General features: G+C 31.5%; 1 protein-coding gene across 1 annotated transcript; it reads left to right on the forward strand.

Moving 5' to 3' along the window:
- Positions 1–11,935: 11,935 nt before the first annotated feature.
- Positions 11,936–13,095, forward strand: LOC112767208 (uncharacterized). Its single transcript, XM_025813095.2, has 2 exons — positions 11,936–12,353; positions 12,533–13,095. The coding sequence occupies exons 1-2, from the start codon at positions 12,012–12,014 to the stop codon at positions 12,908–12,910; spliced, it is 720 nt and encodes a 239-aa protein (XP_025668880.1). The 5' UTR covers positions 11,936–12,011; the 3' UTR covers positions 12,911–13,095.
- Positions 13,096–14,793: the final 1,698 nt, after the last annotated feature.

Consider the following 14,793-nt stretch of genomic DNA (forward strand, 5'->3'; position numbering starts at 1 on the left):
TATTATAAGAAAAATGCTGAATATCGTCAGAATTATTGTTGAAAAAATGAATAAAATCTGACTGTAAGTTAATTACCAACGAATTTATTGTCGAAAGAAATCCGATGGTATAAACTTCGCAGGTAACCAGTTATTGTCAGGTTTTTTCGTTGGACGGTAATTACTGTCGGATTCTGCGACGGATTACCTGCCCAAAAAATCAGTTACCTGCAAATTTTTTGACAGTAATGTTGGCACTACGATATCTTGTATCCCGCACTATTACCGTCGGATTATGCCCTCAGTAAATCCAACGGTAATGTCATTTTTTAAATACTGTGACGCAATTTTTTTAAGCTTTTTTTATTTTAATTTTTTATTTAAATTTATTTTTCACACAATTAGTGGTCAAATTATAAATAATAGAAACTAATTATGTAATATTAAACACAAATGTTCAAATAAATTAAAAGTCAAATAAATCAAATACAATGAAAGAGTAAAACAAAGTCCTAATCACTAAAGATCTTGGTAGTCGTTGTTGTCATTCCCGTGTCCTACTGAGGCAGTGGAAAAGGCAGTGATGTCTGTGTCCTACCAGCAGCACTGCTGCCATCAGCAGCACGGTTCCACCAGCAGCGATGCTGCTGCTGGCGCGTATCTAAGTCTGGTACACCGTCATCTGCTGCTCCATCCGCTGAAGCCGCTCCCTCCACTCCAGCCTGAGCTCATTCGTGTTCGTCACCCATGTGAAGATCTTCTGATACCTCTCCCGAGTCTCGTTCAACTTGTGAGCCTGTTCGTGAAGGCTCCGGATGAGCTCTTGCACCTGCAGCCTCAAATCAATGCCTTTTTTGGGATTGACTGCTCGAATGGTGGTAGTGGCAGACGATGACCTCAACGTGGAGGTGCGGAGGCTGCTGGCGAAGAATGACCCCAGCCCGTATACGCAGTTCTTGTACGGCGCTGAGGAGGTCTCGCGCCAAACCGCATCGGAATCGACGACTGAAGCAGTAGAGCCACTGGCGTCCTCCCCACTTTGTTGAGATTACTGAGTTGAGGTCTCCAGTCTTTGTGTGTAGGACTCCTATGTAACACATGTTATTATGATTAGGACTGCAGCTATACAGTTAATTAAAAATTTTATATCACAAGATCAGATGTTTACTCACATAATGATCCACAGACTGCTGATCAGTAAATCTCTCTTTGTTCTCCTTCAAAGTGTAGGTGTACTTGAAGTTCTCTACCAATGTCGCATCGTGATCCAACGACTTTGACTACACATGTTGCATTGAAACAATATGTTAGGATGCCTACTAATGATATGTCAAAGAATATAACTAAGTTAATAATAAAATTAGAGAAGTTACATACCAGTCTAGCCTTAGTCTTCGTGAAGGTCACTGAGCCGCCGGTATACTTGGACGACCTGGCCAATGCCATGTTAGCTCTATTTGTGAGATGCCAATGCCTGAATCCCTCATCGGTCTCCCAATGAATGTATAGAGCCTTCTTGATATCTGGGCGGACCCAAGAAGTGAGATGGTCGTGCCTCTCACGTACATCCTCCAGCATCTGTTGTAGCCGCCTACCCATTCGATAGTCGCAATCAGTGCATTGTGCCCCTTGTCCCATATAAAGTTCACCTGCACAAAGAAACTTTAAAATTAGTTAATTAAAATATATCATATTAAATAAAATAGAAGATATAAACTAGCTAATAAGGTTTGACTATATTAAGATTTTACCGCCTACTTCTGAAACCATCGCTCTTTGGTCTCAGAGGGGATCTTCTTGTAGTTCGTTCATGGATGGTCGTACATTAGCTTGATGACGTTGGGCATCTCCTGAGTAGAGGTGTTCAAAACCGATTCAGACCGAATAAAATCGACCAATCGAACTGAAAAAATTGAAAATCGAATAAACCAAAAATCGAAAAAATCATGTTTTGTTGTTTTTCCTGCGATTCGGTTTGATTTTCGGTTCTAACCTAAAAACCCTCACCGAATCGAACCAGTACATTTAAAACCCTAAACAAAACCATTGAACCAATCCCCCCCAAATCAGATAACCTAACCTAAAGTCCTAAACCTAGCGCAATGTCGCAGCCTCACTCTCTCAGTCTCTCGAAGAAACCTCAAGCCCCAGTGCGGTAGCGCCGGACCCCAGCACCTTCCAGCACCGTCGTCCTCCATCGTTGCTGGTCCTAAACCTAGCACAGCGTTGCAGCCTCACTCTCGCAAAGAAACCTCAAGCCCGAGTGCCAAACCCCAGCACCTCCAAGCACCGTCCTCCTCCACAATCCACAGTACTGTCGCTGACTCACGGACAACACTTAGCCACCCACAGCACCGTTTTTGTCATCGTGGTCAAAACCCACAGCACCGTCTCCTCCACACTATCTCTCTTGCCATCTCCTCCATCGTCTTCACACACAGCAGCTGCCGAGTTAGATATATATAGAGCTTCCGAGTCAGGTATTCAATTTCTATCAATGTATTTGTTTAATTATTTGTTCAATGTATTTGTTGCTGATTGTTGTTCATTGTTCAATGTATTTATTGTGCTGAAATTTCTAGTAATTTTATTTTGTTGTTGATGTATTGTTGTGCTGATTTTTGTTCATTGTTCAATGTATTTGTTGTGCTGAAATTGCTAGTAATTTTATTTATTAGTTAATATATTTGTTCAATGTATTTGTTGTTGATTTTTAATTATTTGTTCAATGTATTTGTTCATTGTAGTTATTATTGATTTTTTAAAATTGCTAGTAATTTTATTTTGTTGTTTAATGAATTTGTTTATGCAGTTTGATATCAGTTCAAGTGAGAATATGGGCGACACTGAAGGAGCATGCAATAGGAGCTGCTGTTGCTCTTCCAAATGAATCTGCAAGCATCAGATCTCTGACTGCATTACCTGCTATGCCAGCTCCTCGTAGAAACACAAGGAAGCTTGCTAATAGAGGTTGAAGGAAGAGGTGGGTTGTTGAAGAAGCTGTTGTTGATGACACCACTGAAACTGAGACTGATGAAGGTAAGAGAAAGCCTTGTAGACCTAGGTCTTAGACATGGGATCACTTTACTAAAGATGAAACTAGTAATTCACAGTATCCTAGAGCTAAATGCAATTAGTGTAGGGCTAGTTATACTTGTGATATACATAAAAATGGCACTAGTAACATGAAAAATTACTTGTTGTCGTAATGCAAAAAATTTCCTAAGGAGGAATTAGATCCTACTCAAAAGATTCTTTGTTTTCAAGATGTGATAAAAGATTATGAGAAAGAAATAGGTAGTTCATTTTCTGCTGTATCTTTTGATATTGGTCTTTGTAGACAAGCCCTTGCTAGAATGATTATTGTGGATGAATTGCCTTTTTTGCATGTTGAGGGGGAGGGTTTTCATTATTATATGAGTTGTTTGCAACCCAAGTTTCTAATTCCTAGAAGGATCACAGTTGCTAAGGATTGTTGGAAGTTTTATGAATGAAAAAACTAAGTTAAAGTCTATTTTTAATCAACCAAATCAAAATATTTGTTTGACAACTAATTGCTGGTCATCTGTGCAAAACTTGAACTATCTTTGCCTTACTGCTCATTACATTGATGCTAATTAGAAACTGTAAAGAAAGAGTCCTGAATTTTTGTGCTATCAAGAATCACAAGGAAAAAATAATTGGTAGAAAGATTGAGAGATGTTTGTTGGGATGGGGGATATCGCGAATTTTTTCTATAACAGTTGATAATGCTAGTTCAAATGATGTTGCTATTTCTTACTTGAAAAGTAGAATGGAAGATTGGAACTCACATCCATTGAAATAGAGTTTTTACATGTTAGATGTTGTGCTCATATTTTAAATCTTATTGTGAATGATGGGTTGAGAGAAACGCATTATTAAATTTTAAATATTAGAAATGTAGTTAGGCATGTGTGTGCATTACCAGGTTGTACTGAGAGGTTTAAGGCTATGATTAAAGAAGCTAGAATTCAAGAAAAAGGCATTATGCATATAGATGCTCCTACCAGATGAAACTCTACTTTTTTTAATGCTTGAAAGTGCTTTGAAGTTTCAAAAGGCATTTAAACGATTAGGGAGAGGGGAGAGACTTAGAATATACTATAATGGTTGATGGGATCCCTAAGTCTGAGGATTGGGAGAATGCAAGACATTTTGTCAAGTTTTTAAAAATATTTTATGATGTAACCAACAAAGTTTATGGTTCAACATTTGTTACATCTTCTCAACATTTTAATGATTTTTATAAAATATTGTCTACACTTAAGCATTAGATGGGAATCTTAGATCTAGTACTTTCAGGCATGGCTAAGAAAATAAAGTCCAAGTACAATAAATATTAGAGAAATATAAAAAAATACAAATATGATAATTTTTATTGCAGTGTTTCTTGATCCTAGGTATAAGTTTCAGTTGATCAAGTGGAGTTTTGAGAAGTTGTATGAAAAAAGAAGATGCTGATTTCTTGACTTCAAAGGTGAAGGGGACGCTTTTTAAGGTATTTGATAGCTATTGGCTATTTGGTGGGATTGGTAACTATCAAAGATCTACTTGTCAAGATCCTCTTGAAATTGGCACACAAGAACTTGATGTAAATAACTTTTTTTGCTATAGAATTTGAGAAAGAAATGCAATTCAATGAGAGTGTTAACCAGAATGAGGTGAATTTATATCCTATAGAGGCTTTAGAGAAGAGTGGTATGCAATTTGACATCTTAAACGGGTGAAAAATGAATTTTACTAAATATCTAATTCTTGGGTAGATTACAAGAGATGTCTTAACCATACTGGTTTCTACAGTAACTTTAAAATCGACATTTAGTACTGGAAGAAGGGTGTTGAATAATTATAGGAGTTCTCTAACTCCGATCACAGGTGAGGCATTAATTTGTACACAAAATTGGCCCCGATGCTCTCCAAAACTTGTTCTTGAGGAGCTTATTGAGGATTTGGAGAAGTTGGAATGAATTAGGTATGGTCAAGTTTGGACTGATAATTTTTTTTATTACCTTTGAATAATTTTTAATCTAGTTTTTATTTATATATATTATTTGTTATGATTGTTACTTGTTTTGTAAGTTTTATAGTTGTACCCACTCCTGATCCTAATAAAGAAGATTCTGGTGTTGAGTCTGATTGAGTACATCTTATCATGATACGAATTATTCTCTTTAATATTAGAGTATATAACTAAATTAGAATATTTTTTTACTGGTGTTATATTATTGTTGTTGTTGTTGTTGTTGTTGTGTAACTGCCTTTTGATTTCAGGTTGGTTTGCTTAAAAAAGTTTCATTTTTTTTGTTGGAGAGGACACCAAAACGTGGCTCTTCTTTCTGGAAATTTATTTTTATGTTTTGTTATGTTGACTATTAAACTTTTAAACTTCTTTAATTGTCGTATTTTATCTTCTTTTGTCATTGAATTTCATTGGATCAAGACTTTTGTTAGTTATTGTGCATTTGTGTTCAATGATTTCAATGTTATGACTTTGTGAAATAGTATGGCAGGTTTTTGTTTGAATTGATTGAAAAACCGAACCAAACCAAACAGATTTTAATTGGTTTGGTTTGGATGGCCTCCATAAAAAAACTGAATCAAATCGAACTACAGTTTAATTAAACGATTGGATCATATGACTTTTCTCTAAAAAACTATACCAAACCGCACCGCAAAAGCACCATATCTAAGCCAACAATTTACAAACCTACCAACAATTCATAAACAAACCAATATGGCAATATAAATTAAAACTTCAGAAGCAAATAACCATAATATATAAAGATTTTTTTAGAAATTTTGGTAGAATTTTATCTATAATAGGAATGTGCCACAAACTCTATCAATCAACAATTAACTTAAACAACACCAATTATCAACAATCATTGAACAACAATCAATAATCAAGAAGCAACATCCATAAATCCACTAAACTAGAATCAATAATCAATAATCACCATATATCAAACACTTTCATAAGTTCAACCCTACAATCTTAAATCCACTAAAATTAGAATCAATAATTAAGAATCACTAATCACGATATCAAACACTTTCAACAGTTCAAACCTACAATCCTAAATCCACTAAAACTAGAATCAATAACCAAGAATAATTAATCACAGATTATTAAACACTTTCAGCATATATATAAAAGACTTAAAGTAGCACTTACATCGTTCTGCCATTAGGTCAAATCGTCATCCGTACGATGGGAAGTGGTAGAGGGGCATCAGCTGGTTTTCGTAAGAGGATTCCAGCGGTGCGGTGTCCGTCACCGAGATAGTGGGATGCTGATCGGATGGAGGCAGCGTCATTGCCGTAGACGTAGGGACGTAGTTGAGGTTAGGCACCATGATGATTAGCTGTTTTGATGCACCTGCAACATGTGACGTCACTGAGGTAGTCGGATTAGAGGGAGAGAATCCAGATTTTCCAGTGATACTGGCAGAAATCCTCCCTCTACCACGACCACGACCACTAGGCTGATCCGCAACACCTCTACCTGTCGTCACGTCTGCATAGAGCATACCAATTAAAAATATGCTAAACATATTCACAACATCATTCAAAATGCTTAGCTTAGTAAAAATAAACTACGTTAAATTTAGTTAAAAAATACATTATCCGTTGAAATCAAATAAAACAAAAGAGGTAAATGCACATTTTAACTTCACAAACATTTAGCAATATATATTGCTACATGTATAATTTTGTCCGTATGCAAATAAAAATTCATCCATAAATCATTTAAAATGATCTCATATTTGATTTTTTTTTAATTTACTGTCATTTTCACTCTTAAAATATATTTAAAATATAATATAATTAATTACACTGACTAGGTATAAAATAAATAATTACTAGAATGATAGAGAATTAATTATTTAATTACACCAATAAAATTAGTTTAACCAAAAATTGACTCATATAAAAGTAAGTTTAACCAACTTCAGAAATATTTAGCAATGTGGCTATTTGAACAGAATAACTTGAATTATGTGAAATATATGCATTCAAGTTTGAGCATCGCCAATTTACTAAATTCAATTCCAATTCAAAATCAACAGCACAACCACAACAATATTACATCATTACAGTATTAGAACTCAAAAGAGTCTAATAACCTAATCTAATCCTATCTTAATCACTTAAATTCACTATACAAAAAAATTATTTCTAATTAAATTATAATACTAATTAACAACTAAAATCTAAATTAATTCCAAATTTAACAAAAACAAAAACAAATATTTATTTATCGAAGAATGCAGACACAGAGGTGGACGGAAGAATGTTGATGATGTCGGCACTGTTGGTGGCGGCTGGTAGAATTGAATGCAGCGAGAGGGAGAGGGGCTTCCAGAGAGGATGCGACGGTGGGGCTGACACGCGGCGGGGCTGATGGAGCGGCTAGGGAGGGAGAGGGTTAGAGACAGAGTGGAAGAAGAAAGAGAAAAGATAAACAAATTGAGGAGACGGCGGCGGAGCTGACGGAGTGGCGGGAGGGAGAGGGTTAAAGAGAGAGTGGGAGAAGAAAGGGTAGAGAGAGAGGGAGAAAGACGGATTCGAAATGAAGGAGGAGAGCGTTCACGCTTCGAATTTAGGGCAAAATTATTGTCGGATTTATTGTCGAAAAGATCCGAGGGTAAACCATTACGGATTACCAAAACATAGCATTTTTACTAAATGGGTTTATCAGCGGATTTATCCGACGGTAAATTCGATACTAACTTACTCACCTATTTTTTTTCTTCTAGTTATTACCAGCAAATTTACTGTCGGAAATGTATACCGGTAATAATTTAACCTGACGAATTTGATGCCTTCTCCACCGATAAATCCGTCATTATTCTGCAACGTTAAATCTGACAGTATTCAGCATTTTTTTTGTAGTGGACATATTGAATAGACTTAGACGAATAAAATTCAATTTCAAAAGTTAATTTATGAGATAAAAAATTATTTTATTTTTATAAATTTTTTAAAATTTTTATATTAAAGAAATGTAAGACTTATAATAATAATAATTATGAGATGTCTTAGTACGTAATAAGTATCTTATTATTTTTAGAATTTTATTTAATCTGTGTACTTTGTTTAGCACTGAGTTATATATATATATATAGTAATTTAAACCTGTGTTTTTAATGCAAAAATTAACTAAATCCTATATAAAAAAGGTTAAGGCTCAAAATGTTTAGCATAAAAAAATGACTAATGTTAATTTAAAAGTCGGACAAAAAAAAAAAGAAAAAATATTGATTATCTAGAATTTCTCAATTTGTATTTATATTTTTTATAATAAGATTGAATTAAATTTTGAAAAATATTATTTTAATAATTAAAAGTAATTTGATGATAACTAATAATTAGAGGATAAATTATTTAATTGATTTTTTAGTTGTTAAATATTAATAAAACTTAAAAATAATTTGAATAATTTAATTTCAGTTATTAATTTTCAAGCTATTTTTAATTGTTAATTTTTTTCTTAAATTTGATGGACTAACATGTTTAAAATTTTAATAATTGTCCATTCAAGTAAATGTAAGTTATTTGGTAAGATAGTCAAAAGTAAAAAATTTGGAACCTTTTAATATAACAAACATTAAAACTTATATTTTTCAATATTTAAAAAAAATCATATTTTTGAATTTTGATCATTGGTGTAAAGACACTTGCTAAATAAAATTACAAATATAAAATTTCAATTTAACAAAAAATATAAAGTAAATAGTAATTTTTTATTTTTTTATATATTTAATATATTAAAAAACTAAAACTTTTGTCTTTTATCCTGTTAAACTAAAATTTTTGAAAGAAAAAATATTAGAAGCCAATAATATTTTTAGTAAAAAAAAAAGGGGAAAACAGAAAACTGACTAGTGTCGCCTCAAATACAAGGTAAACACAAAAGATTTTACTTTAATACCAATTAAAAGATTTTATATAAAAATATAAAAAATAAATTATGAATATACTTGTTATTTATGTATTAAAGTAAAAGTTTAAAATTTTCTACAAATAATAACTTTAACATGTGTTTTTAAGACCCATATTAATTAATGTCTTATTGAAAATTAAAATTGTTACATTTTCAATGTACTTTTAAATATTAAATGCATAAAAATTAAAAGCCTAAAAAATAACTACTTTTAGTGTCCTTAACACAAGCAATTGCTTATATAAAACATGTATACGCTATTAATTCCATAAGTCATAGAACTTGGTTGGTTTAATGGTGGAGGGTGTTGAGAGCCTTTAAAGCTTGCTTGTTGAGTGTTTAATTCTATATAGCATAGGTCACCTGTGGCCGTGGTTCGTTTTAATGGCTGACGAGGGTGTTGAGAGCTTTAAAAGCATACTATTTATTTATAGCTTATTGAGTGACCCAATTAGGGAAGTTGGAGTTATTATTTTACATTAAAGCATTCAAGAATCGAGACCTTCCCCCTTCAACTGTATACGTATACAAACTCGCAACATTAAATATAAATAATAATGGCCATGCCATACGTACACACACATAACTCTTCTCTCTTCTCCCATTTCTCTGTTATCACCGCCTTGCCATTAGTGCAATCAAACTTGACCTTTGAACTTGCCTTTTCACTATGTCCCGTACTCTCATGCAAGAGCCAAATCAATTTAATTTATCTATTTAATTACTTCTTAATTAGAATACTTGTTCGTCAAATTCTTCAATTTATCCTATGATTACATATATGTTGTCGTATGTTTTCCTTCGCAATTTGGTTTTCTTTTCTTTTGCGCGTATATATGCGACCTGGAGTGACGTGGCTTTGATGAGAGAATTTCATTTATTAGATTCATATGATGTTGACATACATGTTAACATTTTATTGCATGGGGTCAGCATGGATATGATGGTCATTATTGTTTGGTATTATCATTTTATAATATTATTATACACAAAGAAAGTATATATAAATTTAATTTTGAGAGAAATATAAACCCTAAACCTATAATGGGATCTAAGATAATATAAAATAACACAATTCCAGAATATACAAATCCAGTAGTGTAATTAGGTTTTCGATGCATGTGCGGGTTAACACACTAGTGTTTTTTTATAATAAAGAAAATTTTACTTTTTTTTAAAGAGATATTAAGATGATATTCTTATTTTTTTATTTGTAAAATATATATTTTTTTATAATTTTTAAAATATTTTTTTATTTTATTTTAAATTTTTTATGTTAATTAATATTAATTTTATCTATTTTTTTTTAAAAATTATTTTTTACAAAATTTTTTTAACAAAAAATTTATTTTTTTGTTATTAAATTTTATTTATCAAAATATCCTTTAATAAATTATTTTTTATTGATTGAATTGTATTTTTATCAAAATATTTTTTTAAAAAATTTAATAATTAAATTATTTTTTCTAATATACCATTCAATAATTTTTTAATTATTAAATTATATTTTACCAAAATTTTCGTTAATAATTATAATTATATTTTATTATTAATTTTTCGATATCAATATATATTATTTTAACATTAAATAAAAAAATCTTGATAAAATTATTTTTTGATATCAATATATATTAATTATTATACATATTAATAATGGCAAGATTTTTTTATTTATAATATTATAATAGAGAAGGTATATATAAATTTAATTTTGAGAGAAATATAAATAATTATAATTTCTGTCTGAATTTTTTAAAACCATTATTATTGTTTTTATAATGTGTATGTGATTAACTGATTATTGTGCTTATTCAAGCTAATAACTATAAAAGAAATTCATCAAGTCTTTATTTCTGTGAACAGAATATTTGTATTCCAAAGATATTACATAAAATTATGTATTGCAATGAAGGAATGTTGAATCACTTAGCACGATCCAGCTGAATTGACGACATATGTGTAAAGGCCATTGATGACTGTTTTATAGGCATGGTTGTAACGTTCTGAGCACTTAAGACATGAAGTTCTGTTAAAATTAAATTTTATGAACCCTTATTATATATTTTAGCCTATTAGTTTTGTTCCCTGTTTCATAAGATTATCTTTCGAGATGATAAAGTGAAACTCATTCTCTATAAGAAAATAACAAAAATTGTAGTCATACATATAAAAATATATTATAATATAAAAAATATACATTAAAAATATATAAAATAATACATATATTTATACATAAATATATAATAACTAATTTTTAATATATATAACATTTTTTTTCTAGAAAATATATAACTAATTTAGTAACTGATACTTGTTAAAAAAGTTTAAAACAATACTTATGTAATAACTTATTTAATTATTTGATGGATAACTTTTAGTGTTGTTAGAACATTTTTTATTTTTCACAAATAACTATTTATATAAAATTTGTCACTATATATCCTCCTTAAAAATTACCATGTAGTTTTGGGCTTTTTTTCAATTTAATTCTTAATTAAAAAAAATACATTTTGTTTTACAAAGAGTAAATTAAAAACAAATTAATTGGCACAAAAAACCGGTTAACTAAGTTTGCTCATTTCTATAATGTAAACTAACATGGTCGAAAAATTTTTAATTATATAAAAAAAACATTTGAATTGAGAAGTAAAAAGATATAAAACTGGCATAAAATATGTGAGATCTTCTCAAGTAATGAGTTATAACTCAAATGGCATAGTCTCTCCATATTCATTTAAGAGGTCGCAGGTTCGAGTCTCTCTATCTTTAGTAAAAGAAAAAAGCATTATCAAAAAATTAAGTTAATAAGAGAAAACAACATTAATTAACTGATCACAAAAATACTATTTATTGTTTACACACAAAAAAATAATAATCAAATTAGTGATTGCATATATATATTATTTAACTTATATAATGTATATTCTATATTTTAATAATTGTAATATAAATTTAACATAGTTACAGTCGTAATTAGGTTGGGTATAGTAAGTGAACTGAATGTGTACATGTCTCCGTACCCTACCTCCTCTATATATATCTCAATAATCTTATCTTATGCTTCATGCTTTCATTCTACAAAAGACAGACGCAAAAGGTTGATGGCAATATAATTAAGAACCCTTTGATTTGTAAGGTGTGTAGCTTAGCTATGATGTCCCTTGAGAAAGCATTGGGTCCTGAGAGCCCAAGAACCAGAACCGAACTCCATGCAGATTTCGAATCCACTTCAAAGAAGAGAAAGTGGCAGCAGGGTCCCCAAGACCACCCACCATTTGCCCAAGAATTCTTCAAGGATCACATGATAAACTCAACAAAGAAAGAGGTCTTCGACATACAGCTTCACCTTGACACCCCTTTTACCCCAGATAAATGGCGTCAATTCCTCGCTCTTCATCATCATCAGGTATATATGTGTTTATTCATTTATTCAGAAATAAATGGCTGAAAATTCAGCTGCAGTCAACTTCATATAAAGTTGATAACTGACAGTCGTTAAATGACTGTCAAATCATTTAACAACTCTTAGCTATCACCTTCGTTTCATTTCATTTGGTTAATATTTGTTATGGTTTTTTTTATCAGTCAATGGCGAAACCGGAACCGATACCTCCAAATCACCAGAATCATCAGAATCACATGAGCTTAGACCTTGATCTGAACTTGACATGTGAATCTCTGAAGAAGAAAGAAGCAGCAGTAGTAGCGGAGGGGACGAATTCGAACAAGCTTATTATTAAGAAGAATAATAATGAGGAGGAGGGTTTGATCCGTACTCCGTCGTGGCTGTCAATGTCAGAGGGAGATAATGAGAAAGAGATGGTTGCAACGGTTTGCATGCGGTGTCACATGCTGGTGATGCTGTGCAAATCTTCTCCTTCCTGTCCTAACTGCAAATTCATGCACCCACCAGATCAGAACCCCTCTTTCTTGAAGAAGAGGTGTGGCCCCCTCTTCTGCTAGAATCAATTCGACACTATGTATTATTACCTTGTTTCGCAAGAAAAAAAAAAAAACGAAAGAAAGAAAAGAAACTAATTAAGCAACGTAATCTAGATCATATGTACACGCTGTGTTCCTCATTATCCAAAATCTACTTATGTTTATATTGCCTCTGGGTTTGAAAATTGAAATTATATTACTACTAACAGTTTCTCTGTTTTAGTCTGTTAAATGATGATCATGATTATTCAAGAGCAAGAGCTTAAGCATTCTCAACTCAGTGTTAAAAATTTTGGATCATATTATTACGTGATGTTTGCAAAAGACATATGATTTTTCTGTCCTTTGGTCTGATGTGTTATTTTAAGATCACAAACACAGGTTTGGTGACACTGCTTTAATGAACATCACCCACCGAACAATAACCAATTACTCTATTCATTTCATGATATCTATCAGTTAGAAAATTCGGTACAAATACATTAATTAAGTTACGAATGAATTTGATTCTTAAAGTGATAGGAATTTTATAAAAGGAGCAAATATAATTAAATTATTGACTACTTAGCTTGATATCAATTAATTAAACGAATTAAAACAGAGGCGGGTGCTACAAGCATCAACATAGTAATTAATTAAACCCTTGTATATACATAGGTCAAAACTTCCTAATCTAATGCATCATAAGTACTGTTCAGAACCAAGAAGAAACAAATTAAACCTCTCCAACCATAGTTTGTTGTTTTTTTTTTTTTTCCAATTCCCTTTAGACCAATTTACATCAAGAACAACAAACACCGAAAGCAAAAGAAATCTACAGTAAATAACTGCAACCAACAGAAGATATTAAATGTTTTATTTTCTCAAGGTTCTGTCCCTTTCATGGCATTACTATAACACATACACAGAGAGGGACACGCACTCATGGAAAACAAAGGAAACTTGCATAGTTGCATGTTTTAATAAGGATTTGCTAAAATAGGTTTCAAATTGTTACGATACATTTAACATTTAAGAAAGAACACCAAATTCATAAAAGATGCTTTATTTGACCAAGCGGTATATACTGGCTGTCACACAAATTCATATATATTGGAAGCAAATTAAAGTTCATTCAGAGTATCGTATATGCTAACGGATTACTTTTACATCCCTTAATTCGACAAAAAATTAAGTAATTTTGTTTCTAATTTCTATATTTCAGTTTAGAGGAGAAAGTGGGGAAAAAATCTCATCCAATTAATATAGTTAGTTGGGAATAACCAATCATGCAAGATCCCACAAAAAATGCATTGCAACCTTAGCCAATGTCTTTAATGCACATATATTCTGCTAATTTTATTTAAATACATAAATGAATGTGAAAACACACCCTTTTTGATATATAAAAATAGGATTTAGCTAACATATAATAATATATATGCCAAGAAGCAATAGCTCAAATGGCATAGTCTCTCCATACTCAATTAAGAGGTTGCGGGTTTCTTGAATTATAAGAAGGATATGAAATTTTTGAAATTAGTCTGATTTTAAACTGATTTAGTTTTGAACCCGTGGAAGGGATTGTATACTGGTTTGGTTGGGACCCGAAACGGGTGGCAAAGTCCAAGTTTTAGGGGAGATACTGCTAAAATTTTATGAAATTCAAGATTTTGTTTTCAAGTATGATTTAGAAAAGGATTGGATTCGAGAGGTTCTATTGTTTGGTTCTTGATTTATTAAGAAACAGGTGATTCAAGTTTAATCTTTTAAGAAAAGCTTATGTTTTAAGTTTGATTTAAACATGAGGAGACTTATGTTTTGCGGTTTGGTCAAAGAAGTACTCTTGGAGGATTTTTAGCAGATTTTAAAGAAAATTGAACTTTGATTACTTAATTTCGCATTGCTTTTGAAGTATTCTTTAA

This window comes from Arachis hypogaea, chromosome 17, assembly GCF_003086295.3.
Source record: "Arachis hypogaea cultivar Tifrunner chromosome 17, arahy.Tifrunner.gnm2.J5K5, whole genome shotgun sequence".
NCBI lineage: Eukaryota > Viridiplantae > Streptophyta > Magnoliopsida > Fabales > Fabaceae > Arachis > Arachis hypogaea.